Source organism: Orussus abietinus, unplaced genomic scaffold, assembly GCF_000612105.2.
Source record: "Orussus abietinus isolate OABI.00-Male unplaced genomic scaffold, Oabi_2.0 scaffold78, whole genome shotgun sequence".
Classification (NCBI taxonomy): Eukaryota; Metazoa; Arthropoda; class Insecta; order Hymenoptera; family Orussidae; genus Orussus; species Orussus abietinus.
The window spans coordinates 298,743-326,261 of NW_019394353.1; the positions used below are offsets into that span (position 1 = coordinate 298,743).

General features: G+C 40.1%; 5 protein-coding genes across 9 annotated transcripts; 4 read left to right on the forward strand and 1 right to left on the reverse strand.

Annotated features, from left to right (window-relative positions):
- Positions 1–902: 902 nt before the first annotated feature.
- Positions 903–15,914, reverse strand: LOC105703524 (E3 ubiquitin-protein ligase NRDP1). Of its 3 annotated transcripts, none has more exons than XM_012431981.2 (4): positions 15,854–15,914; positions 2,815–3,134; positions 1,831–2,418; positions 903–1,652 (listed from the first exon to the last, which is right to left on the reverse strand). In XM_012431981.2, exons 2-4 carry the CDS (start codon positions 2,902–2,904, stop codon positions 1,383–1,385), a joined length of 948 nt encoding a protein of 315 aa, XP_012287404.1. In that variant the 5' UTR covers positions 2,905–3,134; positions 15,854–15,914; the 3' UTR covers positions 903–1,382. The 3 variants fall into 3 exon arrangements, with proteins under 3 accessions (XP_012287404.1, XP_012287403.1, XP_012287401.1); XM_012431980.2 differs by having other exon boundaries at positions 1,828–2,418; XM_012431978.2 differs by lacking the exon at positions 15,854–15,914 and having other exon boundaries at positions 1,828–2,436; positions 2,815–3,514.
- Positions 3,539–8,709, forward strand: LOC105703519 (solute carrier family 15 member 1). Of its 2 annotated transcripts, XM_012431970.1 has the most exons (16): positions 3,539–3,791; positions 3,934–4,015; positions 4,095–4,236; positions 4,319–4,405; positions 4,496–4,770; positions 4,886–4,968; positions 5,037–5,210; positions 5,338–5,415; positions 5,509–5,679; positions 5,922–6,199; positions 6,426–6,500; positions 6,665–6,805; positions 6,876–6,993; positions 7,237–7,365; positions 7,575–7,682; positions 8,103–8,709. In XM_012431970.1, exons 1-16 carry the CDS (start codon positions 3,735–3,737, stop codon positions 8,352–8,354), a joined length of 2,250 nt encoding a protein of 749 aa, XP_012287393.1. In that variant the 5' UTR covers positions 3,539–3,734; the 3' UTR covers positions 8,355–8,709. The 2 variants fall into 2 exon arrangements, with proteins under 2 accessions (XP_012287393.1, XP_012287394.1); XM_012431971.1 differs by lacking the exon at positions 7,575–7,682.
- Positions 8,832–16,457, forward strand: LOC105703521 (peptide transporter family 1). The gene is made up of 10 exons (XM_012431972.2): positions 8,832–9,178; positions 9,679–10,734; positions 12,215–12,293; positions 12,532–12,760; positions 13,323–13,597; positions 13,770–13,852; positions 14,210–14,623; positions 14,727–14,952; positions 15,114–15,703; positions 15,879–16,457. The coding sequence occupies exons 2-10, from the start codon at positions 10,708–10,710 to the stop codon at positions 16,062–16,064; spliced, it is 2,109 nt and encodes a 702-aa protein (XP_012287395.1). The 5' UTR covers positions 8,832–9,178; positions 9,679–10,707; the 3' UTR covers positions 16,065–16,457.
- A 987-nt stretch (positions 16,458–17,444) lies between these two features.
- On the forward strand, positions 17,445–20,728 carry LOC105703522 (esterase FE4-like). Its single transcript, XM_012431974.1, has 8 exons — positions 17,445–17,619; positions 17,924–18,212; positions 18,385–18,570; positions 18,663–18,862; positions 19,071–19,227; positions 19,376–19,696; positions 19,884–20,028; positions 20,098–20,728. The coding sequence occupies exons 1-8, from the start codon at positions 17,485–17,487 to the stop codon at positions 20,267–20,269; spliced, it is 1,605 nt and encodes a 534-aa protein (XP_012287397.1). The 5' UTR covers positions 17,445–17,484; the 3' UTR covers positions 20,270–20,728.
- A 64-nt stretch (positions 20,729–20,792) lies between these two features.
- LOC105703523 (venom carboxylesterase-6-like) lies at positions 20,793–25,503 on the forward strand. Of its 2 annotated transcripts, XM_012431977.2 has the most exons (9): positions 20,793–20,933; positions 21,035–21,317; positions 22,271–22,456; positions 22,534–22,733; positions 22,972–23,128; positions 23,498–23,812; positions 24,102–24,240; positions 24,557–24,754; positions 24,865–25,503. In XM_012431977.2, the coding sequence occupies exons 1-8, from the start codon at positions 20,802–20,804 to the stop codon at positions 24,708–24,710; spliced, it is 1,566 nt and encodes a 521-aa protein (XP_012287400.1). In that variant the 5' UTR covers positions 20,793–20,801; the 3' UTR covers positions 24,711–24,754; positions 24,865–25,503. The 2 variants fall into 2 exon arrangements, with proteins under 2 accessions (XP_012287400.1, XP_012287399.1); XM_012431976.2 differs by lacking the exon at positions 24,865–25,503 and having other exon boundaries at positions 24,557–24,797.
- The last annotated feature ends 2,016 nt before the right edge of the window (positions 25,504–27,519 follow it).

A 27,519-nucleotide genomic window follows, 5' to 3' on the forward strand; every position in this document is an offset into this window, starting at 1 on the left:
CTCCTTCTCTCGTTTCTCCAGGGTGAGTCCTCGTAGAGCATCCTGCCACCTCCTGGGGGCTCGATGTAAAGTCCAAGTCAAGGATCCCCTCTGCTACTCTCTGGAAATTCCAAAAAATCATTACAGAGGAGGTAAAATGTGAGGAAGGTCGAACGCAACTAAACAAGCCAACTCACTATACTATACTATACTATACTATACTATACCAACAAACCTCTATACTTACCTGAAACGGAAAAAAAGCATTCCTTTTTATTATTTACTTCAATCCCGACGCAAAAGCAGTCAACAGTACACTATCGAACGAATGATATACAATTTAGCTACAATAGTGAAAAATAGTAGCTTAGTTCATTCCAACCGCGGTTACGTAGTAATACATAATTATTGTAAATTGTTTCAAACATTACGTACAAAACTAAACCCCGGTAAATCGTTCTATACACGAAAAGTATGAATTAATAATTATTTCTAATTATAGTACGTTGTTAGGATTAATTTTGTATTTTCCTGTCTGTTCGGCTTTTCAATTTGTTGCTAATTCGCGTTTGTGTACCTTCAATACAATTTTTCCTGGGCGCTCTATCAGACTAACCTGGAACTAATTCTCGTTTGTGCAGCAATACAATTTTTCCTGAACGCTCTATTGGACTAACCTGGAACTAATTCCCGTTTGTGCACCTCCAATAGAAAGTTCTCGCAGCAAAAGAAAAGAACAGAAAGAAAGAAAGAACGGACGAAGTACGAACCGAGGCGACTCCACGAGGTTATCTTTTATCTTTTAGTTACGAAGTCGCACAGGGAACGTATTTGTAACTGTCCCTAAATATACACATACACATACAAAAGTCCTGCGACAGTAAACGCAGTTTTGAATGTATATATATATTAAACACTGATCGTTGTAACCAACCCAATTTATAAAATGCCCAAATTTGAGGTTAAGTCCGTGGGGTTAGAAACGCGCGATAGTGTGCTAGGCCTCGCCGATATATCGGAATAACGTTGACTGTTTCTCTATTTATCACACAGTTGCGGTACCATCGAACAAAACGAAAAAGGTGTACGCATATCACAGTGAATGTACGAAAGATTTTGTCGGATTTAGCCATTGCGGCGAAAACCGTGCCGCCTCGCTTAGGCCCCACCAGAGATCGCGTCGATCGCCGCCAGATTTTGCGCGCGTTATTTGAATTGAACGCCACCAGAGGTTGCATCTATCGCCTCCAAGTTTCGCGCGCGTTATTTGAATCGGACGTCACCAGATGTCGCGGGAATTATTTCATTCCACGGCACCATAAGACCGCGTTGTAAATACTAGAAAGTTTCTTGCGCAATTACATAGTAGTCATCGGCCACCTTATAGTACACTTATATCGTCCTTATTCTATCCCGTGTGCAAAGATCATCACTAAACCAGGCTCCACCATCATGTCCTCGGGCATGTGTTGGTTGTCGCAATGAAGCACCAGGACGGCTTGTTTCCCGGGGACTCTCTTGCAGACATAATTCTCGTACTGTCGCCTGAAGTTCTGTCTGGTCTCCAGGGAGCTCAAGCCGGGTGGCCATTTTCTCTCGTGGCAGTTCTCCATCAGTTCGTCGATTATGTTCGGTGGACAGTTGTGCTCCGAGAGAGTTCTTCTGATCATTGTCTGTGGACATTTAAAGCAGCATTTTAGAATCAAACGTGTTTAATAAAACCTCAAATTTAAGATAAAACGAAATAGCACTTCGAGCCACGAAGACATTTCATATGGAATTTGGTACGAAACAATGTATCTTAGCAGCGATGCGTAGAAATGTCAAGACGATGGTGATAGATAGCACTACCTGGAGAAGTTCGTCAGGTGTTGAGATCATGCCGCCCCACCTGGTGACTCTTGCCCGAGGTAGCGTAGCGGACCACCGGAGAACCTCATCCCTCTCCATCTGATCGGCGATGGCTCTCATCGCTGGATTGGACACCCTCATGGCTCTCATGAAGTCTTTCAACAGGTTGATCTCTCGTTTCTGTTCGTTCATCTGGAACTGTTGCTCGGTCAGCTCCCGTTTCATGTCGGACAGCTTTTGCTTTTGGACATTGATGACCTTTCTGAGTTCCCGCACACAGTTGTGGTCCTTCAGCTCGTCCTTCGGAATGATGACGCTGCAGCCTTGCTCGCAACTAACCGGCCTCTTCGGGTTGAACTCGCACTCCTCCAGGTGAGTCGTCAAGCTGTTTAACTTGACCATCGTTTGACAGCCGTACATTGCGTTGTCGCAGTTGATACACAGCCGGGATAGGAGGTTCCGCAGGATTCTGGGCACCGTTCGGAGCTGCGCCGATGTGATCGGCGTCCGGTCCAAAGGACACGTCGGTTGTCGGTTGATCCACTCGTTGATGCAGACTCGACAGAAGGCATGCTCGCACGCCGAGGCCTGTAACACATCGCTCACCTACCAGTCCTCAGACTCTGCCCGGCGGTTTCTTAATCTAACCTAAAACTTCTCCGTCGGGAACCCTGATTCAAAACTTTGAATAACGATTTGTAGTAACATTTTATGAACCGCTGCATATCAATTTGGCTGAACAAAAACAAGACATTAAAATGGAATAATAAAAACCATAACTGATTAATTCCTTATCGTGATGATTTAAATAACGCTGAGGGGTGGATAAAACAAAGAGCCCTAGGAACGCCCTGGGAGGGATGGAATAACGTGAGCAACATCGAGTATACGTGTTCTAGGGTGTTAATAAAAGAGTGCAGTCGAGATGAGTTTAGGTTAGGTTAGGAGTGGCACGCCGCCGGGGCACTTAAGGTCGACGGATACCTGCACGGGGTCTTCCAGGACTCCGGAACAAATCGGACAGAGGAGTTCCTCGTCGACGTCGCCCTGAAACCGATGCACGTCGAATCCCATCGCGCGGTGCGCAAAATCAAGCGTCTGGTGCGCCACTTACTCCGATACGAGAAAAGGCCCCTTGCCCCCGCCCCTGGCCGAAAAACTGTCGCCCTCGGTCGGGGGCTCCGCCATGTCCTAACCGGGTCGCCGTTCTCGACACTTCTTTTCGAAGCCAGCGCCTTTTTTCTATTTTCCCTCCTTCCCGGCAATTGGCACGAATGTTGACATCCCGGTGGCCGCACTCGCCTCTGTGTAAACCATGACGTAAGAATATATGGACGAGCCCGAAGTCCCATCTCAGAGCATGGGGTCTATTACGTAAAGCAAATCGAGCGAAAATGTGAAACATGAGGAGCTCGCGGTATTACCGAACGTTTCTGCTGGTGAAAATCCGAGACTATTCATTGAAACGAGTAGGGCGTTCGTTACGTGGTTTCGACGAGAGCGCTCACTTCTCGCACTTTCATCTCACGTGGGTTCATTCGTCGAATTACGTGGATTCGCCATGTTTAGCCGCAAGGTGGGGAGCGGCCATATTGCGATGTCAAAACGTGGCGCCAAATTTGAATAGGTCTTTCTACTTTTTTTATATCCAGAGTGAAATGAAGAAAAGAAACAATGAAATTTAGGATCAGTTTACAACTTCACGATGTTCAATTGGACTTTTATCATTCTCCTATATATGTTTTATGAATATTTAATTTATGTAGAACTGTTCTTCCTGTCACTAGAGATGTCAACTGTCAAAATCATACTTCGTAGGTATATATCTGCCCACGTGACAAAGAATTATTGGATTATTCATTCTTGAAATTAATGCAATTTCTAAAAATACTGATATTAAGCAAATGCAAGGAAAACAGGTATGCGACCACAATCAGACCGAGAAGAAAAGCGCAGAGCAGGTATATTCTAAATTGTTAAAAATATATTAAAACTGTACGCACACACTGAAATAAATTAAAATAGAATTAGAATGAAATTTAGAATTGTAATGAAAATAGGAATTAACACATGTGCAATTTAATAACATTGTTTTCCTTTTAGGATGCCGACAAATATCCACGATCGATATTCCTTATTATTGCCACTGAGTTCTGCGAGAGGTTCTCCTTCTGTGGGTTGCGAAGTAAGGTTAACTTCTCTGCATTAATATTAATTTTAACTTATACGCTTAATGGTAAAAGGTATTTGTCTTAAAATTGCAGCGATTCTTTCCCTGTATTTGAGGAACGTCTTACTGTTCCATGAAAATGAAGCGACGGTGATCTACCATGTTTTCATCATGTTGTGTTATTTCATATCCGTAGTTGGTGCTATTCTCGCAGATAGTTATTTAGGACGGTTCAGGTATGCCATATTTTATCATCAATTGAGAATATATTTAGGAGTTAAATTTATTTATCCACTTGTATTTCTTTCCTTCTTCCAGGACGATTTTATACTTCTCCATAATCTATGCCGTAGGAAACATTTTAATGTGTGTTGCGGCAACTCCTCCGATTGCAATTTCCCCTACGTAAGTCAGTCGATCATTAATGTCTTTTCTGCTAAGTGTAATAATAGTGAATTGTGTGAATTATTTAAATGTTTATATCCCCTTTAACAGTGGATTTACATACATTGGGCTAATATTAATTGCATGGGGCACGGGAGGAATAAAACCTTGCGTAGCTGCCTTCGGAGGGGACCAATTCCATTTACCACAGCAACAGGAACGTCTGCAGCAATTCTTTTCAATTTTCTACTTCACTATCAACTTCGGAGGGTTCGTTGGGATGATATTAACACCAATGTTGAGAAAGGCTCTCACTTGCTTCGGCGATGACACTTGCTACGCTCTTGGATTTGGATTTCCCGCAGCCCTGATGGTCACTGCTTTACGTAATGTCTGAAGATATTTTATTCCCAAAGAGATTTATCTCTTTTTAACCTTTAATATAATTCCATTTATACAATTTGATGCATAAGTAAGGTTATATATCTTTTCTACGTCCAGTATTATTTACACTTGGGAAACCACTGTATCGTCTGAAGTATCCAAAGGAGAATATTATGTTAAACTTTATTAACTGCATTCTGGTGAGTCCAGGTGATGACAGCTCCTTCAAGTATTTCTATCGAAGTGTTCTTAATGTTTCCTTTTTTAGTTCGCTGCGAGGAGAAAATTGACTGCTCGTAACACCTCTCGAGTATACAATCACTGGCTGGATTATGCTCGAGAGAAACATTCATTGAAATTAATAGCTGACATAAAGATAGTACTCGCTATCTTATTCCTGTACATACCGCTGCCCCTTTTCTGGAGTCTCTTCGATCAGCAGGTACAATATCGGCACATCACTACATAAGTACATTTTTATTCCCTTCGACAAAATTTAAAAAGCACTTATAAACAAATTAAAAAGAAAAAATTCATCGTAATTAATTATAAGTTACTATTTGAGCCAGGGATCCAGATGGACGTTTCAGGCTTCGCGAATGAACGGAGAATTTCTGGGAATTCAAATGTTGCCAGACCAGATGCAGGTAGAAATTAATATTATTAATAAAATATTAAGCTTCTAAGTTTTTCCCCTAACAATTTATTTTTATATATCAACATATATATTTTCCCTGCAGGTGATTAATCCGGCAATTGTGCTCTTTCTGATCCCGCTTTTTGATAAAAGTATCTATCCCACGCTTGGGAAATTAAGACTGTTGCATTCGCCACTTCAGCGAATGATTATCGGAGGAGTATTCGCAGGCCTGGCATTCATAGCCAGCGGATTGTTGGAATTGAAGTTACAAGTAATTATAAACCTCTACTTAAGCTTCTATTAATACAACAGCATGTTCTGAAAACAGAAGGTATGCTTTTCTGCAATTATATTCCTTTCGTCTGCGATAGGTACTTATCGTATGTCAATTTTCTTTGCTTCGAGGGATACAGTTTATCGTCAAAGTCTGGATGAGTGTTTTCCAAGCACTTTTTGCAATAGGAGAAATGTTTAATTGAAATTCTATTTAACATTCTGTATGTACAATTTCAGGAAACCTATCCAGTGTTGCCCGATAAAGGAGAAGCTACGTTGAACTTGGTCAACACTCTGGGCTGCGATGTTGGTTTTTTGGCACCCTTCGAATCTGAATTGTCCATCGGTCCAGGGGACAAACAAGTGTTTAATGTCTCCGTACACAATTTCACGACATACAAATTGTACTTTGTCGCACCTCCTGGATGCTGGGACCTTCAACTTACTAATCCAACATTAACAATAGAAGTCAACGTCACGGAATATAAAGTTGATACTTTGTTGATAGGCTTAAGGTGATATGAAAGTAGCAGGGTCAATTGTTTATAATATTAATATGGAGGCTATATGTAAAGTCTTCGCACCCATGAATTTTAATTCTCTGTAGATAATTAACCAGAGTTTTACAACCTTCATGTTCATATTATAAGCTTCGAAGTGCTTCGACACATTCAGTTCGGAGTAAAGTGTCAAACCGAAGGATCGACACCTTTAAAACTCCACTTTCATATCATTCTTAAGGGGCAGAGATCTTGCTCTTTTTGCTATGGACCCAGACGACTACAAGAAGTCTTTAAATGGGAATCCAAAACTTCGGTGATTATTAAAAAAAATTAATGTACTACAAAACTCGATTGCGTTTCGCACCAAATACATACACTGCTAAAAGCATGGAATAATTTTTAAAATATTGTCTGGTGTCTAAAATATTTCTTGAATATCTCAATGGGGTATTTAATTCCATTACTGATTTATTACAGAGTGATCTTCCTGAGGGACACATCTTGTTTGAAGAACGTAACAATTACTCTGAGTGGGAAAAGTGGACTACAAGACGAGTACTTCGTGCCGGATAAAAAATCACTTTCCGAGTCTACTTATATGGAATTGGAACCCGGAAGGTCAAAGACAATGAGTGCAAGTTTATTTATAATGTATCTGCAGGTGCAATTATCCTAATTTCTTATTTAGGTTTCAGTACACCGTTCAAAATGGCGACGACCCCGATGCACGGCACAAAGACTTTGTTGACCTCGATCTAGGAGCCGTTTATTTACTCGTAGTGAGAGAACACGCAGGCAACATTGTCGTGGGTCTTACTTAAAACAATTATAATTTATAAGATATTAATTTCCACATCTTTACGCAGTAATCTTTGTTAAATATCTCAAGCGACGAATTTTCCAAGATGTCGAAGACATGAAAGATTTGTTGAGAGTCTCAATGACAACATTTGGTTTTTTAAATTTATGAACATTCATAGAAGAACATTTTTGTAAGATAGAAATGTTAATTATTTAGCTCTATTAATTATTTAATAATTAATTTGCAGTTTCACAAATTGTTCACGATGACGCCACCAAATAAGATTCACATGTTCTGGCTGATCCCGCAATATCTTTTAATATCCATAGCAGACGTAATGTTTGCGATTTCCGGTCTAGAGTTCTCCTTTACTCAGGTGCGTGCCAATTAATCAAACAATAATTAATACAACCATTTCCTTAGTCTAGACTGGAACCAAGATGGCGTCGTTTGGTGCTTCGATCGGCATACAATCATTAAACGTTCTGATACGATGAATAAAAAACTCAGGAGAATTGTACAAGAATTTAGAAGACTTTAGTAATCCACAAAATCGCTTTAGAAACTATTTATGGTTATTTTCAGGCTCCTAATAGTATGAAAACGGTCACTATCGCTGCTTGGTACGTCATCGTGGCGCTAGGCAACTTAATGGTCATTATAATTACGCAAGCTCGCTTCTTCAGGAGCCAAGTACGTCATTTATTATAATGGAGCTGATTAACCAGTTTGCGCGTACAGCGCTGTGCAATTCCCCCTCTAGTCGGCCATTTTGCCCCCACCTAGAAGATCGCTCCCACCTCGCATATTCCTCCGCGTCTAAAACGCACTAAAACTAATCAAATTAAACGATTCTTCCGCGTTTCGTAAACTTCAAAGCGGAGAATTTCCGAATCTATCGAAAAAGTACGCGAAACCCACCTTAAATAAATTCTGAGGAACATAAACATATCTAGAAAAAAAAATATCAGTTCCACGTGGAAACTAGAGACCTCTATATTATTTATTTTAATTTGTACGACTAGGAAAGGAGTTCATTCTGTAAGAAATAATAGTTAATCATGTAAATTGGGAAAATTTCCAAGGATTTTAATTTTTAATTTTTTCTTTCAGGCGCACGAGTTCTTCTTATTCGCAGCCTTGATCCTTATCAATATGGTGATATTCGCAATAATGGTGCGGAAATATAGTTTCGTCGTTCTGGAGGCCGATTCCAGCGTCGCTCCAGATAGTCGCGAAGAATTCCCTTTGTTGAAGCCGACATTGTTGCAAACTTGCGCGTGTGGATTATCAGGCCCACTCACTACGTTATCACCTACGTCTTCTTCCTCCTCGGTAAAATCGGCGGCCAACGCGTTGAGATAAATTTTCATACCAGAGAATGTCCCAACAATGTCCCAATAAACAATTGTTAACTCCTTGACAAAGTGCCAACAACTATTGACAAATTTTTTAAGAAATTTGTATATCGAGGCTAGGGATCGGCGATAATTATTTATCGCATTTTTGCTATGTGTAATTATTATCCTGCAAATTACTGCATGAACGATATTGTATATGTATACAAAGCGTTATAATATTTATAAAGCTACAAGCGGCGATAAATATTTATTACGTGTTGGATTCCACTCGAGATATGACTTATCAATCTGTGTAAATGAAATCCGAGTTATTTCCTGCGGGGAAACACCGTCGTTCCAGATTTTCCGACGATAGCAGAACAAAATATTTCTCCAATATTTTCTATATATATTTAACAAATATCATACATTTTTTAAATATTTACCAGACATTTTAAGTATTTGCAAAACGTTTTCTTTACTCTTTATTCTATGCTACTACGTCACTGGTACACTCAAGAGTGTCCGTTTAATTCCGTTTCCCGCCGCAGAGGGCAGCACTAGTGCGTAACTTGCATATCGCGGCTAAAAAAGATGATAGACCGATAATGTCCTTAATATTTGGATCTGATAAAATACCGGCAATGATTAGTTGACAAGACCGGTCAGGGAGCAATAATCCGAAGATAAGATCGGAAATTTTTAATAACTCGAGTGTACTATCACGCTCTAATCAGTCGTCGAGTTGTAGCCACAGTGTAAAGTATAAGAAAAAAAAGAAAACTTGTCTTATTGACATGTCAAACTTGACACCAAATGAGCCAACGACATCCAGTAACAATGGTGAAGGTACTAATTGTCTCATTTCACAATTAACATAATTTATACATAGATTAATATTCACTTTGAGGTAGGCGTAAGGTCTATATTCGCTTGACCGGTCTCCGGAAAATGACCCTTAGCGCTCGAGACTTTCTGATACTTATTACTTCGTTTCTTTTTTTTTTCTTGCGTCGACTTGAGACTTTACAAACGTGAAGTTTAGTAGAAGTAGTTTAACTGCAAGGTAATTTCCCGAAGGCAATAAAAGTCTTCGGCCTGATTGCATAAGGAACGTAACTGCACGCATTTTTGCAGGTTTCTTAGTTTATTGTTCTTCTACTTAATTTGCATACTCCGAAATGAAATGAAATTATGCAAGACAGTCCTTTCTGGTGACAAGGAAAGCCAGGTGCCCACTTGTCGATTTTTAAGGAGAGAAAGCTTGAAACTAATGTACCACTTCGTACTTTTTGCACATTGTGTAATGTTATGTCTATTTTGCAATATAAATTTCAATGTTTTTTCAGGTCACCCGATTTCGGAGGCCGACACGGAGTCGTTGAATAAGGCAAGTTTTTGCAAGATAAAGAAAAATAATAGATCTGTCGAAATTACAGAATATATCTGTAAGATATACGTATGATATACTTTGCATATATTTTGCACGTTTAAGTAAGAATTATTTATAAGCGTTACGATAAAGCTTTCTTTTGCAATACTTTAAATATACCACTTTCATAGATAATAATGTTAACAGACATTTCCAACATTTTTCGACGACCTAGAAGAGTAAAATGTTTAACAAAAAAAGTTCGGCCATGAGCGATTTCTTTATAAGTATTTCCCCTCGACTCGAACGTTCAGTATTTCCGCTTAGCTGTGATAAGAAACAGTGCTGATAAACTGCACAAGTCGTGGAAAATTAAACTTTCCCGAATTGTTTGTTAAAAATAAATATTAAACATTACTTTAGAGTGGTTGAAAATATGCCGTGTTTCCTTGTGAGTAGTTTCGATATGGAATAAATTCTCTTAAATAAGAATTAAATGTTCTTAAATTCTCTAGGGTTTCCTTTAAATGACCGTAAGATTCTCGGTAAGATTGAAATGCAAAAAAATCCGAAGAATTACTAAACGCCACGCATGTACCTCGCAGTGACCCGAATGCACATCTCGGAGATCCTTCCACTGTACGTTTACTCGAGATAGACATATCCCCTCTTTTAAAATCAGGTTCCGACGTTGGTATTTGTGTCTCGTAGTTACTTTCACGTCGTTCCGAATGCTCGTCACCGACGCTACTTCTCTGCGAGTCGAGGAGCTAAAGTCGAAGGAGTCGCGCTGCGTAAAAGTTCTTTCCGAAAATCCCGCAAGGGCTGCGCCAGATGTCGCCAACGTCGCTCGTTTTCCCGCAAGAACATATTCCGCATTAATTTCCGCCTCGTGGTTGTGTTTCGAGTTGTTTTTAACAAGTGCATTGGGTCCCCCAGTGTCAGTGGAATATTTCGGTCTAGTTTTTTCCTAGGGTTATTTTACCTCGTGCCTAGGGGACACGTCATGGTGGAACGCGGAAACCAAGTCAAGGTGATAAGAGATTTTCCTTCAGCTTCACGCGCAGCTACACCGCGAAAATTATTTATTTTAATAACGTTTATTCAATCAATATATTAATTCAACTTTAGCGCAAAATATTTCTCTTATAGATATTTAATATAATTCTCATACGCGCCTCTAAATTATTAAAACTAGACACTTCGTTCAGATTCTATTATTTTAAAAGTCCTTACGAAGATTCTATTATTTTAACTTAACAATCCGTGAGGAAATAAACTCGGTTTTAATTCGAGGTCGCGGCAAGTTTTGCAGATTTGTAGGTTAAGTGGTCGGTTGCGCAACGGAATACCTTGAGAGACTCAAGAATTGCTTATGATTAAAATGATATCCATCTTCTCACGTTCATTGGCGACATTTTTAAGCCTAACTCGCTCTGCGGAATTCCCGGAGATTAATTATTACCGCCAAGTAGTGCGACAATTATCCGCGAGATGGAGTCACTGGTAATCAAGGGAATTAAAAAAAATTACCAAATGATAAGTACCCTCGCATTCCTTATCACTGATAATTTGCCAAAGCAGATCTCACTAATTATAACTAATCAATGAGTTAATTCGAATAAAATTACTCTTTAATTACTTAAATATTTTTTTTCTCAGCGTATAAAAAATCGCAATACTTCGGTTGATTTGATAATTCCGTGGAGAGTCATTAATTACCTTGGAAATAATACTTTCTAAGAGAAATCAGCACGAGAAGTGGATCGACGAGGCCGAAACTAATTTAAAGACACAAGGTTGACTTCTAGGCTAAATTTGCATAAGTTGTCTATAAATAAATAATTGAACGGCTCAACGAAGTCACTCGGATGATTTAGTTTAATTTGTTCGAAGGTGTAAATCATTCCTCGATATCCCTAGTAGTAAAAAATATTTTATATATATTTTTTTTATTTATAGTAAAAAATATTTTTCTTATACTTCTTATATATTTAATAAATATCCTGGATTTTATAAAGATTTGCAAAACATTTGCATTAGAATATTGTTTTTTTTTTAAATATTTTTTCAATGTTAGCTCCACGTGTTTTGACGTCTTATATATATTGAATGTATATTGAGCATATTTCATATCACCATAATGTTTTATCGCGGTATAAAATGGTCAGTTAAAAATCGCTGTGAGCATTAAACTCTTCTTGAAGTGGTAATTGAAACGCCGGAAGTGATTACCTTGCAACGACACAGAATACTAATTTTTTAACCCATTGTCTCCTGTGAAACAAAGCATTTCCTAACACGTGAAGTTTTTCCGTGCTTTCTAACAATGAGTGCTCCAAAAACTTAAAAAAAAATACCAGTTACACTGAATAAATGTTGATAAGTGACAATTTTTTTTTGTCACTATTTAATGTTAAAGTTGTAATAAAAATTGTTTAAATTAAATCCTTTCTTGAAATGCTCGAAACAACTGACAATGGATGTATTACATAACGCATATTCTGTTTCAGACTTATAAATATCCCAAGTCCGTATTTTTCATCGTTGGCAATGAGTTCTGCGAAAGGTTCTCTTATTATGGCATGCGAGGTGAGTTAGAAACAAATTAATATTACAATTTATTTTAATTATTTACCGCCAACGTAGTATTAATTAATCAGACATGTTTGAATAATTTCATCGCCTAACAGTGGGAGGCATAATTTCATCGTTTCAATATTAGCAGATATTAAACAATGTCTGGATCGTTGATTAAGGATTTTCTAATTAATTTCACTCGAGGTACATTGTTGAAAATTAATTATTAATTAATTTTCCCTTTTTTCAGCGGTCCTGGTGCTTTACCTCGTCAATATTCTCAAATATAGCAACGACACGTCCACCGTGATATATCATGCATTTTCCATGCTCGTATATTTTTTCCCATTAATCGGCGCTATGTTAGCCGACTCAGTACTTGGCAAATTCAAGACAATAATGTATCTGAGCATTGTCTACACAATTGGGCAGCTTCTTTTGTCCGCAAGTGCAGCTCCTCCTCTGGGAATCCCAGCAAGGTTGGTATTTTAATCTTTTTTTTTTATCATGAATGAAAATATGTATTCTGCACATTTATACCTGCATATATCGCTGGAATATGTTGATACGTAGATGAAATTATCAACTTTATAGATAATAATAAAGTTATCCGCTTCCAAGGACAATGAAGAAGCGTGCTGGTTATTATTTATGTATTTTAACACGTTCAGAAATGATTCATTGCAAAACGTCCCAACGAACACATTGTACGCCAAAAAGATTAATAACTGGGTAAAAATGGTTCTGGGAATAAAAAAAGAGAGAGTTTCATTAATAAAATCCGTTTAAAATCTCCATAATTATGTGCTGGAATTATTAGATTTTTTATCAATATTTTCACGCCTCATATACGTAGTGTCACTTTAACACTTTGGCTACTAAGAGCGCCCGACGTTTGGTCGAATATCGCCTGCACGGTCAGGGGAATTTCGCCCATACGTCGACATAGCTCCGTGTACAAAAGATTAATGTTTAGCGGAAAGGAGCGCGGTCTCTTTTTCTTTAAGGTTGATAAATATGTTAAATTCCTGGCTTTTTCAGGGAATTCTCCATATTAGGCCTGATCCTCATAGCTCTTGGGACCGGAGGCATAAAACCTTGCGTGGCGGCATTTGGAGGAGACCAATTTGTTCTCCCACAACAAGAACAACAGCTCACCATGTTCTTTTCGCTCTTCTACTTCGCCATTAACTCCGGCTCTTTGCTCTCCACTTTCGTCACTCCGATATTCAGAAACGACGTGGCATGCTTCGGAGACAATAGTTGTTACTCCTTGGCTTTCTTTGTGCCTGCGGTCCTTATGGTATGCTCAATTGGTAAGGAACAATTAATAACATTGTTAAATGTCCAGTACTACTAGGAAGGTCTATTGAGTTTCGCACCAAATGCATATCGATGGTGTATTAGAAATGCCTAACGATGAATTCTTGTAAATTTATTTTCCATCTTCCCTATGTCTCTTCTTTAATTTTAATTTCTTTCTTTCAGTTACCTTCGTACTGGGAAAATGCTTGTACACTATCAAAGCCCCCGAAGGGAATGTCGTGCTTAATGTAACTAAGTGCATCTCGGTGAGTATTTTCAGGGAATTTGTAACCCATCGTCAGGTTTTTCTTTAATCCAAGATCAGATTCCAAGCACCATTGCTTGTTTAAAAAATATATATTCTTGGTAGGGCTGTGTTTGGAGTAATGAGACGCAGCACTTCATGTACTTGTCGGAGATGCTGTCTTGTCTCTCGATGAACATATCGATAGGTATTAACCAGACCGTTCGACTTGTAAAACTGCATACACTTCATTTGTTATGAGTTACTTCGATATAAAATAAATTTGTCGATAAATGGCATCTCTTGACAAACACTGCTTCCATCAAAGTTAAGTTCACTTTGTTAAGCGTGCTTAAAAATGATGAGTTTATATTTTCAGCATGGAATATATAAGAAATTCAAGTCGAAGAAGGTGAGACAGCACTGGTTGGATCATGCCGATGACGAATATGACACGAAGCTCATCGAAGACATCAAAGAGTCTCTTCGGGTTTTGACGTTGTTCATCCCCTTGCCTTTCTTCTGGGCTTTGTTCGATCAACAAGGATCCAGATGGACCATCCAGGCTACGAAGATGAATGGTCAGATGGGAGACTTCGTTCTAAAGCCAGATCAGATGCAGATGGCTAACCCCCTGCTTATTCTCATCTTCATCCCAATCTTCGAATCATGTCTTTATCCAGTATGCGCGAAAATTCATTTTATTAACACTCCGTTAAGGAAGATGACCGTCGGTGGACTATTGGCAGGACTTGCATTTGTGGTCTCCGCACTTGTGGAACTTCAACTCGAGGTATGTCTTCGACGTATCCCATGCCCACAAGATTTAAATATATATTTTAGTAATATTTTTCACTTAAAGCTGCACTTAATAAGTTTATTTCCTCTTCTTGCAGAAAACTTATCCTATAATGCCTTCTCCAGGAGTGGCTCAGCTGAGGGTTTTCAATCCTCTCAACTGCAACGTCCCGATCATGATTGGCAACGAGAGTTTTACATTGGAAGCTCTGAATTTCCACGAAAGACACGTCGAGACTGAGAATACAGTCAACCTGAATTACACTGCCAATTTCGCAGCCTGTAGCTACGCTGGACTCTCCGACTTGTCCGGAAAAGTTAACGGTGTGCATAATTAATTTAATTCCCACCACGGATAATTACTCTATAACTTGGCTAACTAATTTAAGTAATTACAACGAAGCGCAAAGGGTTAATAATGGTTCTATCCAGAAGCATTTCATTGCAATAGCTTCTCTTAATATTTACTTTTAAAAATCTTTCAGGAGTTCTTAGTGGAACGGAGGCAAATGCAACGTCATGGGCTGTTACTCGCACTGGTATCGACTACAATTACATTGACGCTGTCAATAAAACAGGATCAGGAAATCCTGGAGTTAGAGTTTTAGTGTACGTCGACAAAAGTCTCAAAGGCAAACCTAATAACCTGAGTATAAAGTCAAACGCACAGTCGATACTGGACTTCAAAGTTAACCCCACTTTCGAGGCGTCCCATATCATGGAAGTGGATCCAGGGATTTATGATATTTATCTAAACAACGCCGCAGTGAAGAAGTCTGTCTCGCTAAAACTTGGAGGCGTCTACACCATTGTTGGATATATGTCCGATAAAGCAATGTTTGCAAATGTTACTACTGTTACGCAACCCAATTCGTTACACATGATGTGGTTACTGCCTCAGTACGTGATCATAACGATGGGAGAGGTTATGTTCTCAGTAACAGGACTGGCTTTTGCGTTTACTCAAGCTCCGGTTAGCATGAAGTCTCTTTTGCAAGCTGGATGGTTATTGACGGTAGCTTTCGGCAATTTGATAGTGGTTATCATTGCCGAAGGAGCTTTCGTTAGTAGTCAGGTGAGTAATAAAAGAGCGGAGCGCCAAGTACAGCGTTTGATGAAATTGAAGTTTTAACATAACGCCTTCGATGCATATAGTTAATTGTTATTTAATTGTCACTTACTAATATGTTAAATGTGAGGTTAGTCCATATCGAAAACTACTTACGTCTACTTAAAATTTGACGTTTCAGGCCATGGAGTTCTTTTTGTTCGCCGGTCTCATGTTCGTGGACATGTTAATATTCGGTCTGATGGCGATGGCTTATAAATATGTGGAATTGCCAGCAGAAGATGAATTGAACGGAGACATCCCCATCCCGCTGGAGAGTAAACAAGGGAATGAAAATAAATCATTTGCATCAGACGACGAGAAGTGACGAGATTAAATTGACTGCGATAAACTTTTGGAGCTTGACTTCACCCGAAGCAAATGAAATTTATATTAAGCGCTGTGAAAAACGAGAGCCGATTTAATATTGCCAGTCGAGCTTTTACAAAGCAGCTAAGGATCGTCGAAGATTTGCGCACCTTGGGAAATTGATCTTTCCCATTAGAATCATGTTTGTAAATTTCTGCATTTGTATATAGTCTACTTATATATTACTTAGTTTGTATTATTTGTATATTATGCCACTTATCGAGCCTGATAAGACGATTATGCATTTAAGAGTATATTAGAATGAATGCGCGAGGTATAACCTGTTTATAAACTTACTTTTCTCACGAAACGAACTCCAGTAGTTTCGTAATTATATTTTTGTTAAAAACTTCGAACGTTTCAGTTATTGTTAGACTTTGTTTTCACTATCACCGATAACAATTATTATGAACAGATCGAAAATTCAGGCGTTGAGTGGGAAATCAATTTTGTTTTTTAAGAGTGGTTTTGAAACAGCGAACTAAAAAATGTGCAGATTCGTAAGAGCTAATTTGCGAAAATCCAGATGACGCTGATTGTAGAGTGAAGTCGCTGGTGGAGAGTTTTTTTGCTTCCGCAGAATCCCATTCGCGGAGCCACCAGTTAGAGGGTTAAGATTCCAAGTGGGAGCTGTCTTTACGCTTTTTTTTTTGACGTTTCTCGCAAACGGATTTGGCTCGAAATTTGTTTATTATTCTATAATCTATTATCTATTATAATTGGCTTGAAAGTTTAAACCGTTCGCAAAGTAAATAAATCCTTCACTTATCATTGTTAGGAATCTGTAACTCGAAATGGTTTAGGTATCACCTATATCCGCGGAGCTCCGCGTTTATATCGAGTTTATCAAGAGAGCAGGTCGTGATATATCTCTCAGTGATTGTTAGATGGCGCCACGAGGCTTTAAGACCTCCCCAATGAAGAAGAAATCGATGCATACGTACTTGGCGCAAAACTGTATCGAGTTTCCTGAAACATCTACACATGGACAATAAATCATGAAATCTATTTCCCAATAATCGAAAGGTGAGAAAATTCATTTCCCACTCCCGAGAGTCGATCTGGTTTTTCCCGAGAATTTAGTTCCCTGGGATTAATAAATCCTCCCCATGGGCAGCAGCAGGAGCGTTACATAAAAACAGTATCAGTTATCGGGAAACAATGCGTAATCTCTTTAAGCACCGATAAACGATTTCGTAATCACTTTATTTCATACTCGAAAAATTACGAGTCAGCAACAATCCGAAGGAAAAGAAATGCCAAGACAGATTTCAAGGCCACGGCGATTCGTTATCAGGCATGCTCTCTAAACGCCCGATATAAACGAGGGAGAATCGTCGCCGTGGAGTTATCTAATCTAACTCGCTCGAGAGCAAATCATGAGTTCTCCTGTTATTAAAGTGAAGCAAGGGGAATTGCGAGGAACGACGTTGGAAAGCGTTTTAGGCCCTTCATATTTCGCGTTTAAGGGAATACCGTTCGCTGCGCCACCTGTCGGCAGCCTCAGATTTAAGGTAACCACGCGCACCTAACCTAACTTCTTTCAGGGTACGCATATTTAATATAACTTCCCATTTAAAGTGAAAGATTACTACAAAGAAACCCAATTTATGAGATTTCTGAGGCCCTTATTGACTGCAGAGGGACCCCCTGCGCCATCTGTGATCTCAGTGCCAACTAAATCTTCTGTTTCCTTCGTTTTAGCACAGAAGCGTACACGACACATTTTCGCCTGTATCTAGAAGTTTATACAGAAAATAGTCTATGTTAATTTGTCATTAAATATTGAAATTTAAATGTTAAATTTCTCTGATTAAGGACCCGCAGCCTCCGGCAGGGTGGAGTGGCGTAAGAGATGCATCGAAACATGCTGGGGATGTTTGCGCACAACAGATGCAACTTCCACCCTTCAGCTTTTTCGGGGATGAGGATTGTCTCTACCTTAATGTCTACACGACTTCCTTGGATGAGAAAAGACCGGTTATGGTTTGGATCCATGGCGGTGGATTCACCGGCGGATCCGGAAACGAGACTTTCGTCGGACCGGATTACTTAATCAAAGAAAACGTCATCCTAGTTACATTTAATTACCGCCTCGGTGTCCTTGGTAAGTGTTCCCCATTAAGGTGATATGAAAGGCGCGGGGAGATTTCATCGACGTAGATAAAGTGAATTTCATCTGTACCGTTTTTCCCGGCGACGCCATTTTGGATCCTCAAACGACGCGTCCCATTACCGACATTAATATCTATCTCGAAGTTCTGTTCTTTATTCCCCAGGATTCTTAAATTTGGACCATAAACTCGCTCCCGGTAATCAAGGACTGAAGGACCAGGTGGCAGCACTGTCGTGGGTTAAAGAAAATATACCAGCTTTCGGTGGGGACCCTGAAAATGTTACTATATTCGGGGAAAGTGCAGGTGGCGCCTCCGTGCACTACCTAACACTATCGCCACTAGCAAAAGGTAGTACTAAGATTTATCACCATTATCTGGATTGTTAGGTTAGTTCGAAAATTAAGAGGAAAGATGCACAGTTTCGTTTCCACGACCCGCAGGTCTTTTTCATAAAGCAATTATGCAAAGTGGCACGGCCACATGCGAATGGGCTCATGGGCAAGGACTTCCGGAGCGATCTTTCAAAATTGCAAAGATCCTCGGATCGGAGTCTACGGATCCCGAAGAAGTGGTCGAATTTCTCCGAGAAATTCCCGTGGACAAGCTCGTGGAGGCGCAGACGAAGATTATCACTCCAGAGGTACGGCACAGTATTAAAAATGTAATTTCCGTAAAGTAATTACGAGATCGATGTAAAACTATCGATATTCCCGCGGATTCGGGATTTTTTGTACCCTAATCGACCAGCGGCGCCGTCTGTGACGTTTAGCCGGAACTAAATTTTTTGAGGATTTCTGTGAGGATTTATTTTAATTAATTAATTCTTATCCGATGTTCAATGTGCACAGGAAAATGTGTTTTTAAATCTACCGATTGGTCCGGGGGTGGATGATAAGTCGGAAAATCCTTTTCTTCCGCATCCGGTGGAAAAATACGCGGAAAAAGGGATCCAGGTGCCCGTTGTGATTGGCCATACCACAAACGAAGGCATCATGTTCCTAAAAGGTGATAAGACGTTTCGTCGACCTGATTACTACAAATTCAAGACATATTTCCATACGAAGACTATTAATATTAAATATTATCTATACACATATACGTATATATTGGCGAACTTTCCCAATGGAATTAAATATTTTAATATTCCTTCCAGGAATCGACGAACACTCGCTCGACTTGTACGAAAAACATTTGCAACAATTTATTTACAACAACGTGAGCTGGAAGGATCCGAAATACGTGTCCGAGTTGGAGAAAACAATTAGGAAGGCTTATTTCAACGATAAACCAATTGGGAAGGACTTAATTCAAAATCTGTCGGAGTTGATAAGTGACATTCACTTCGTTAAAGATATTAAGGCAATTATCAAGACACAGAGGAAGCAGCCGACACCTACTTATTATTATTTATTTTCATACCGTGGAGAACAACCCACCATTACGCAGGCTATGGGCAAGGGCAATTACGCAAAAGGTAAATATAAAAAATAAATACGAACTGGCCCCGCGGGTTTAAAAGGGAGGCCCCTCAGTGCCCTCTACCCTCCTTACACCTGTGTAAAGAATGGCAATCACTCACAGGGGCCAGAGAGACAGGGTATAAATGCGCGGCGTGATACCTCTCTGATAGCTGCAATTAGGATATATTAACATAATTCCAGGTGTCTCTCACGCGGATGAACTGTCGTACATGTTTCACATGCCGCACTTCTTATCAGAAGACCTGAAACCCCCCAGGCCCGGAAGTCGGGACTGGATAACGATGGAACGACTTTTACGACTCTGGGCCAACTTCGCAGCGACTGGGTAACTATACTTCCTCGAATTCGACCTGGACGAGCGATTTTGCCGAGTTTTCGAATTTCAACTTTCTAGGGACCCCACCCCAAGGCAGGACGACCTGATAGGGACGACTTGGAAGCCGATTACAGAAGAGGAAGTTAATATTTTCGACATCGGCGAGGACGTTCAGAACAAAGTGGACATCCCCTCCGAAAGATACGCCGCCTGGGAACGTTTGCGAAAGAAATCCAAAATTTCGGCCTGATAGTTGCCACCCTAACTGGTGTTATGGTTTTTTTAAACATGGGAGAAAAATCACTTTTTAGAAAAAAAAAGAATCCTTCGGTGGAATGGATTCGCGCAGGGTTTAAAACGTACTTGGCGCAAGACTCTACCGTTCATACTATCAACTTTCGCGTGGGAAATTAATAATGTTTCGTATACGACTTTTGAACATTGACCAACGACGCAACTTTGCAACAATGCGATATTTTTCATTGGAACTGTTTCCAGGAATGAAAATATTCGCTTTCTGTTGTACTTCTTCCGATTTCTGATTACAATATGTCCATGTTTAGTGATTAGAAACTCGCAATCACTTATTACCCGCTAAATGGACGGAAAAGTGGAAACTTAGAGAGAGAACAAAAGCGCGATAATTAATTCCTGATAACCGAGGGGTTATTAATGCGGCATTGCGAGGTATAAATACTAAAAGAAATGATTTTAAGAGTCAGTCTTCTTGTGGTTGTGGGCATGAAGTAGTGTAAGAAGATACAACGTTAGTTAAAATCCTGATGGCGCCGATTGTCAGAGTGAAGCAGGGCCTATTGAAGGGTTATGTCGAGCGGAATGTCGCTGGTGGAGAGTTCTTTTGCTTCCGCGGAATCCCGTTCGCGGAGCCACCAGTCGGCGAGTTAAGATTCCAAGTGAGAGCTGTCTTTTACACTTTTTTTATTTTTAAGTGGACTTATACCACTTGAAAAAGGGACAGCTCGTATATAGGCTGACTCTTTCATAACCTCTTAAGGACCCCCAGCCGGCAAAGTCCTGGAAGGGAATTCGCGAAGCCGTTCAAGATGGCGGCGAATCCGTCCAACAGGACATTGTCTCCAAAGAGGTTATAGGAGGCGAGGACTGCCTTTATTTAAATGTATCGACGGAATCTTTCGACAAACCGAAGCCCGTCATGTTTTGGATCCATGGGGGCTCTTTTGTCGTGGGGTCCAACAGCCATGAGATTTTCAGGCCCGATTATCTCATCAAACATGGCGTCGTCTTTGTGTCAACCAACTACAGACTTGGCTTTTTAGGTGGGTTTTGACTCTCCCTCGATATAGCTCCATAACTATATTCTGATAATATTGAATCAGTGATTAAAACGGACCTATCGATGAATTTAAGACATAGAACGCGAGGATTATGTCGCAAGGTCGAAGAAGAGGAGGCGGCCATCTTGAAAATATCCCGCGGCAGTTTTCCCTCGACTTTTGCATTTAATTCTCGTTTAATGAGAGTCTTGTCAACTAACTGGCTCGAGTGAAATGTCTTTCTAATATTTATCTCCGTCGTCAGCCTCAATTCCGTCGCACTTCCGGCGTAGTAATTAAAAGCGCAGCGAGAGAAAACAGGAGCGCGAAATTTCAAATTACCGCGCCCGCGTAATTTAAATCGCCGTTAAATTTCATTAATCCGTCCGGTAATTGTTAATCCCCCGGTTTTCGCCGCGGAGTAATTAAAATTCGGGACGGTGATGGAACTTTTGATAATTAAAACTGCGGACTAGACCTTCCCGGGGGAAAATGAGGAATAATGTTCAGCGCCGTCTCCCTCTGTACCGGTCAATGAAATTGCTCCATTGATTGCCTTTTAAATGGCGTTCGATGTTTCATGCGCGCCCATTATTACACCTCACCCGTTTTCCACTCTTTTTTTTTACCCCCCCAAATTTCCTAACAAATTGGATTTTCCTAAATGGAAATAAAATCTCCTACCTCGAGTTTACTTCAATTGGGGCTTTAATTACGCGCGTTGATTGGTCGATTGTCATCCGATTTCGGATTTAAATATATATATCTGCAGTCGAAAACAGGCTGTTCGATGAACAATCTGCTATAAACCGATTAAAAAAAATCTACGGCCTTAATGTTCCTCCTGAAAATACCACATCATACGTTTTTCGACTTTTAGGTTGTGTACAAAGTACTGAATAATTTCAGGTACTCTGAAAAGTGGGATAATGATAGTAAAAATAATCTTTATACAGGTTTTTCAAATTTGGATCACCCATTGGTATCGGGAAACCAAGGCCTTAAGGATTTGAAGGCAGCACTGCAGTGGGTACAGGAAAATATAAGGTCTTTCGGCGGTGATCCTGAAAACGTCACAATTTTCGGGGGCAGTGCAGGATCCTCGTGTGTCCATTATCTCTGTGTCTCTCCTTCGTCCAAAGGTGACATTAAAATTCAGAATAAACCGCAAAGACATTACTTATTAAGCTCTTGAAAAATTTCTTCTGGACTTCCCCAGGTCTCTTCCACAAAGCCATCATGCAAAGTCACTCCCTTTTTAATCCCCCGAGCTTCCGGAAGAATAGTTTGCCTCTCGGGTTCAAGATGGCCGCCATATTGGAAAAGGAGACCTCCGACGTCGAGGAACTCGTCACCTTTTTTCGTTCCTTACCCTTGAAGGAACTCATGGAGGCACAGAGCAAGATAACAACCAATCTGGTGATATTTATTGTACCTACATTTATTTATACGGTCCATTCTACTAGTTGAAATATCCGAAATATCAAAAGCGGTCAGAGAGTATCGTTAGATCCAATATGGCGATGAACTCCTTAAAATGGAAATAATAGGGAACACAGAAAGTGTCAGCGATAATTTCCAACGTCGATGGATTCTTAACATTTCTATTCTGTTTTTTAATGTCTCGCAGGTGGATATAACTATTTATTTCTTTCAGACATTAGATGACTTAGAGATGACAGTAGGCCCGTCCATTGACGACAAAAGTCCAACTCCATTTTGTGCGATTTCTGGGATGGAACTAGCAAAACAAGGAATTCGTGTCCCCTTAATAATCGGATTTAATTCCTTCGAGGGAGCTCTTAAATTAATAAGTACTCTCATTAACTATTATTAATAAAACTCCACGAAAAAATGACACTTTTGAGGAAATTAAATGGTTTATGAGACTTTTCTCCAAACTGGGTGTACCAATTTGTCTCAAACTCCAGGAAATGACTATAAAGGCCATAAGCAAGGTCCTGGCTTTCTTGAAATTTCATTGTTTATAAAAAAATGTTTACATGAATAAACAAATTATTTGTAAAAAGTCAAGCTTCATGGGTGTCAAAAGCTTCCTTATGGCCTCCACATTAACACTGTCAAGTTTGAAACGAATCGGTACACCGGATTAGGAGGAAATTTCATAAAAGAGGGTTTTTTAATGCCTTATCACCTTCAGGGAGGGACCTTATCTTTTCCAGACCATCGGGAAAACTGGCACGAGTGGTTAGAGGACCACTTTGAGGAAATCTTGAAGACCGTTGCCAAAGTACGTAATGTCTGCGGAAAACCGGAAATTGTTAAGATTATCAAGGACATGTACTTCGAGGGGGGTCCTGTAACCTCTTCCCATGTTAATGAATATCTCCATTTCATGGGAGACGTGACTATTTATAATGGCATACAGAAAGTCATTGAGCTGCAAGCCGACCTCGAGACGCCGACCTTTGTTTATAAATTTGTTCACGTTCCGAAATTCAGCATCCTCGAGACCGTCACAAAAACCAAAGTCAATGGTAAATGAAATCATTCCAATGTTCATATCTCCCTAACTGCCCCGAATTATTTTTTAATTTCATCTTTAAACCGGGTGCGTTGAATAATTTTCAAACTCATGAAATTTCATTTTTCGTTCCTTCTCCGGATTAAATGAAACAAAGAAGAAAATTTCTTTTCGAAGAATGTAAGCAAAAAATGAAATCTCGCGAGTTTGAATGTTGTTCAGCGCGCCTGATTAAAAAATGAATTAAAAAATATATATATAAACGAAAATTTCATAATACGTTAATATTGTCGATTTTACAGAGTCGACTCACGGCGATGAACTCAGCTGCTTATTTCATATACCGAAATTCACGGGCGATAAGAGTTATCAATCTGGCACAATGGATTACCTTGTCACGGAGCGAATGACTCGCATGTGGACGGACTTTGCCAAGACAGGGTATGAAGAAAAAAAAAATATGAATAATAAAAAGACATACTCGACTAATCAGCTATTGCGATATTTTTTTAAGCGATATGTAAATGTCTGTTTATTTATTATTTCTCGCTCGAAAATGTATTTGTCTCGAAGTCGCCTGTCAGTCGGTAACAGTAGAAAGGTTCGGTACCCTCTTAAGGATTAACCTATAGGAGTATGGAAGGAAATGAGAAAAAGATAAAAAGAGGATGAAATTGAACGAGGCGGGATGATTTCGATCCATCTGGGAAGGAATTGGGTCATCTTTCGATGGGATTTATGGATTCTCGTTGTGCAGGACACCGACGCCGAAGATTGACGACGTAATAACGAGAAAATGGCCGCCATTGACGAGCTCGGCGAAGAACTACTTGGAGATTTCCGAACAGCTGGTCCCTGGCATTAATCCCAACGGAGATATGTGGAAGAAATGGAAGCCATTGTTGGAGTAAAAGATTCTTGGGTTAGGAACTCACCGCAACATGCCGTATCTTAGGTTAGGAACCCACCGTGTAAATAAAGTACCGTGTAAATTGGGAGCTAGGTTGTGTACCATATTTCCTACCGTCGGCATGTATGAAATAATATATAATATACATCATTCAGGTGAAATCGACGAAGACGCGTAGAAGGCTTGGCAGGCACGCGATTCCTGGATAACCAAGTGGCGCCCCGCGGCGGCTGGAAGTCGATTTACTCGAGAAAGGAGTCCCTCTTCCCGGGATTCCGAGGGCAGGGTTCGAAAAATATTTCTCACTTGATAAAAATTCACCCTACGTATGCGCCAACACTCGCGAGAGAGAGAGCTGGTCTCTCGGGATTTCTTTCCGCGCAGGCTGCAGCGATGCTGCATACGAAGAAGGCGGCTGGAATTTTCATGTACTCCATGATGGGCATGACGCTAAGATGAAATAACGTTGACGAGGTTACCGCATAATTCCTGGAAATTTCCAGACCTTCCCGTCAGACTAGCGTTTCGCATTTTTAAGGCCGATCTTTCAAGAAGCTTCTATACGGGAATATCGTCTGCCACATTCTGGGAAAACCAACCGTTACGGACGATAAAAGCACAGGGTAACGTTCACGAAGTTGCCGCATAATTCCTGGAAATTTCCAGACTGGTAGTTTGCGTTCTTAAGGTCGATCTTTCAAGAAGGTTCTATACGCGAGTATCATCTACCATTTTTTGGAAATACTAATCGTCGACAAACAATAAAAGCAGAGAGGAACGCTGCCGCATAATTCCTGGAAATTTACAGACTAGTAGTTCGGATTTTTATGGCGACTTTTATATGTAGTACTCGAAGTGTAAAATGTCGGACGCGGCTCAAGTTCAAGTTCATAATCCGTTCTCTAAGAGGGAAAGAGAGGAGGTGAGGTAAGCGGATCTCCTTTAAGCTCCTTCGGTGCAAAGAACCGATCTCAATGGACGATTTAGCCCGGCAAAAAAGAGCGCAATGGAGATGCCGCCCTCTGGTAGAATAATTAGGAAACGCTAATTGTAAGGCGACCCTTTCCGCAATGCTTAACGAGCGTACGAGCGCGGGAATTCACGGCGTTACTTCCGAAAGACGAGGCGCCATCTTGGATCCATTTACGGGATTTCCCACCATGAATAACATAATTATTCCAGAATTTATTCAGGCATCGAAACAGCCAATAAGTATGTAAATTTACCTGGGAATTTTTATCAAAGCACGTTCGTAGTGTCTGGATGAGTACTTCTAAACAGAAACGTGGCTATTCAACTGGATGTATTTTTCGGTTACATATTGCCGAGATTTTCCATTCTGCCATTTTCTATTAAACGAATATCGGGCGATACGGCAGTTTGAATGAGTGGTTCGTTACAGAAACGTTAAACGAATTGCCGAGGCGTGTAGGGACCGAGCGCCGCCATCTTGAAATCAAGCTTGATTATTCCACTAGACGTCCTCCGAGAGTTACGTTTTCAAAATTCAGCTCCTCTTTAATCCTGTTAATGGAATCCCTTCCATGCTCCAATTGATTTCCAAGATTTATATTCTTTAGTTTCACGACCGACGATAAAAAGCCCGAGCGATTCGTTCCCCCAAATTCTACGGAAACGTTAAACGAAACGTTCGACCGATTGGCGCCACATTCAAATTGCGTTCGACAACTCGGGTGTGTTCCGAAAGTAACATAAAGTTTCATTTCTAAAAAAAACTATCTACTCTCGGTTTTACATACACAGTATGACCCTTTTATATTACTTTAAGAGATTTTGCTAACAAAAAGGTTAAGCTCCATTTCCATGGGCATTAATTAAAGGCTTTGACGAATCATTCGAACATTACAAAACCGTTAAACGAAGCATTCTAGAACAGCCTAATCAAAATGATGGCGGGCCATTCAAACGAATGTATTCCATGAACCGGAAATTCGGAAAGTTCTCTCTATTTTTCTTTTTTTTATTTCCAATGGAAGCGATGTAATTGGCAGGGATAGAGATAGAGGTCGAAACACGAGAGCGGTTGAATTCCGAATTGATTAAAAGATTATTCCGGCACGCAGAAACCCCTAACAAGTAAAATGTTAACCACTCTCCACGACTGACAACGAGAGGGCGCCATCTGTTTTAATATTTTACTTTTCCAGTACCGTGACGTATTGCTTTTTTTTTTCTCGCCCTAATTACCGTGAAAATTTTAACGACGAGTAATGCAACCATTCCCCGAATATATCGTGCATTACGTCTATTATAAAACAAACGCATAAATCTCGTCAATTAGGTTAACGCGTTGAAACAAAGTTTAACAAGAGGTTATGTTCATACAAGTACGAGTTAATTTCCACGGGAAATAAAATTCCACGAGCTAGGTTCCTCATTTTGAAGGAAGGTGAGCATGAGTTTCCACTTCGGAACTTTTCGAGGTTAGGTTCTTGAAGACCAGAGATAAGACGGATTTCACGGGACCCTTGTTCAACTTTTGACGTAGGGGTTTGTTGGAAATTCCAGCTTAGTTTATTAACACGGACTGTTCATAATTTCGAGGTCACGGCAATAGTTATAACCTCAAAAAACGGGAATAAACAAGTCAAAGCTAATATTCCAGAGCGCTCTTTCAACAAGGCTGACGTCTTTTACATCTGGACCGCATCAAAGAAATCAATGTCGCCTAAATGAATACGCTCGTCCTTAGAAATCCGGCTTGCGGTTCCCTCCCATTGGCCTTTCTGGCAAGCTTCCGTTTCCATGAAAGCACCGATGAAAATTTCAGTCGAGCGGAAAGGCCAGAC

Coding starts and splice junctions, on each gene's coding strand:
- LOC105703524 (XM_012431978.2), bottom strand. CDS start 2,904: ATGGGATTCGACGTGCATCGGTTTCAGGGCGACGTCGACGAGGAACTC. Junction 2,437..2,814: donor TCCTGGAAGACCCCGTGCAG/GTATCCGTCGAC, acceptor GAGGACTGGTAG/GTGAGCGATGTGTTACAGGC. Junction 1,653..1,827: donor CTGACGAACTTCTCCAGGTA/GTGCTATCTATC, acceptor AAATGTCCACAG/ACAATGATCAGAAGAACTCT.
- LOC105703519 (XM_012431970.1), top strand. CDS start 3,735: ATGCAAGGAAAACAGGTATGCGACCACAATCAGACCGAGAAGAAAAGC. Junction 4,237..4,318: donor AGTTATTTAGGACGGTTCAG/GTATGCCATATT, acceptor TCCTTCTTCCAG/GACGATTTTATACTTCTCCA. Junction 5,211..5,337: donor GGAGTCTCTTCGATCAGCAG/GTACAATATCGG, acceptor TATTTGAGCCAG/GGATCCAGATGGACGTTTCA.
- LOC105703521 (XM_012431972.2), top strand. CDS start 10,708: ATGGTGGAACGCGGAAACCAAGTCAAG. Junction 12,294..12,531: donor CTCTTATTATGGCATGCGAG/GTGAGTTAGAAA, acceptor CCCTTTTTTCAG/CGGTCCTGGTGCTTTACCTC. Junction 13,853..14,209: donor ATGTAACTAAGTGCATCTCG/GTGAGTATTTTC, acceptor TTATATTTTCAG/CATGGAATATATAAGAAATT.
- LOC105703522 (XM_012431974.1), top strand. CDS start 17,485: ATGAGTTCTCCTGTTATTAAAGTGAAGCAAGGGGAATTGCGAGGAACG. Junction 18,863..19,070: donor CGAAGATTATCACTCCAGAG/GTACGGCACAGT, acceptor CAATGTGCACAG/GAAAATGTGTTTTTAAATCT. Junction 19,228..19,375: donor AGGCATCATGTTCCTAAAAG/GTGATAAGACGT, acceptor TATTCCTTCCAG/GAATCGACGAACACTCGCTC.
- LOC105703523 (XM_012431977.2), top strand. CDS start 20,802: ATGGCGCCGATTGTCAGAGTGAAGCAGGGCCTATTGAAGGGTTATGTC. Junction 21,318..22,270: donor CTACAGACTTGGCTTTTTAG/GTGGGTTTTGAC, acceptor ATCTTTATACAG/GTTTTTCAAATTTGGATCAC. Junction 22,734..22,971: donor GCAAGATAACAACCAATCTG/GTGATATTTATT, acceptor TATTTCTTTCAG/ACATTAGATGACTTAGAGAT.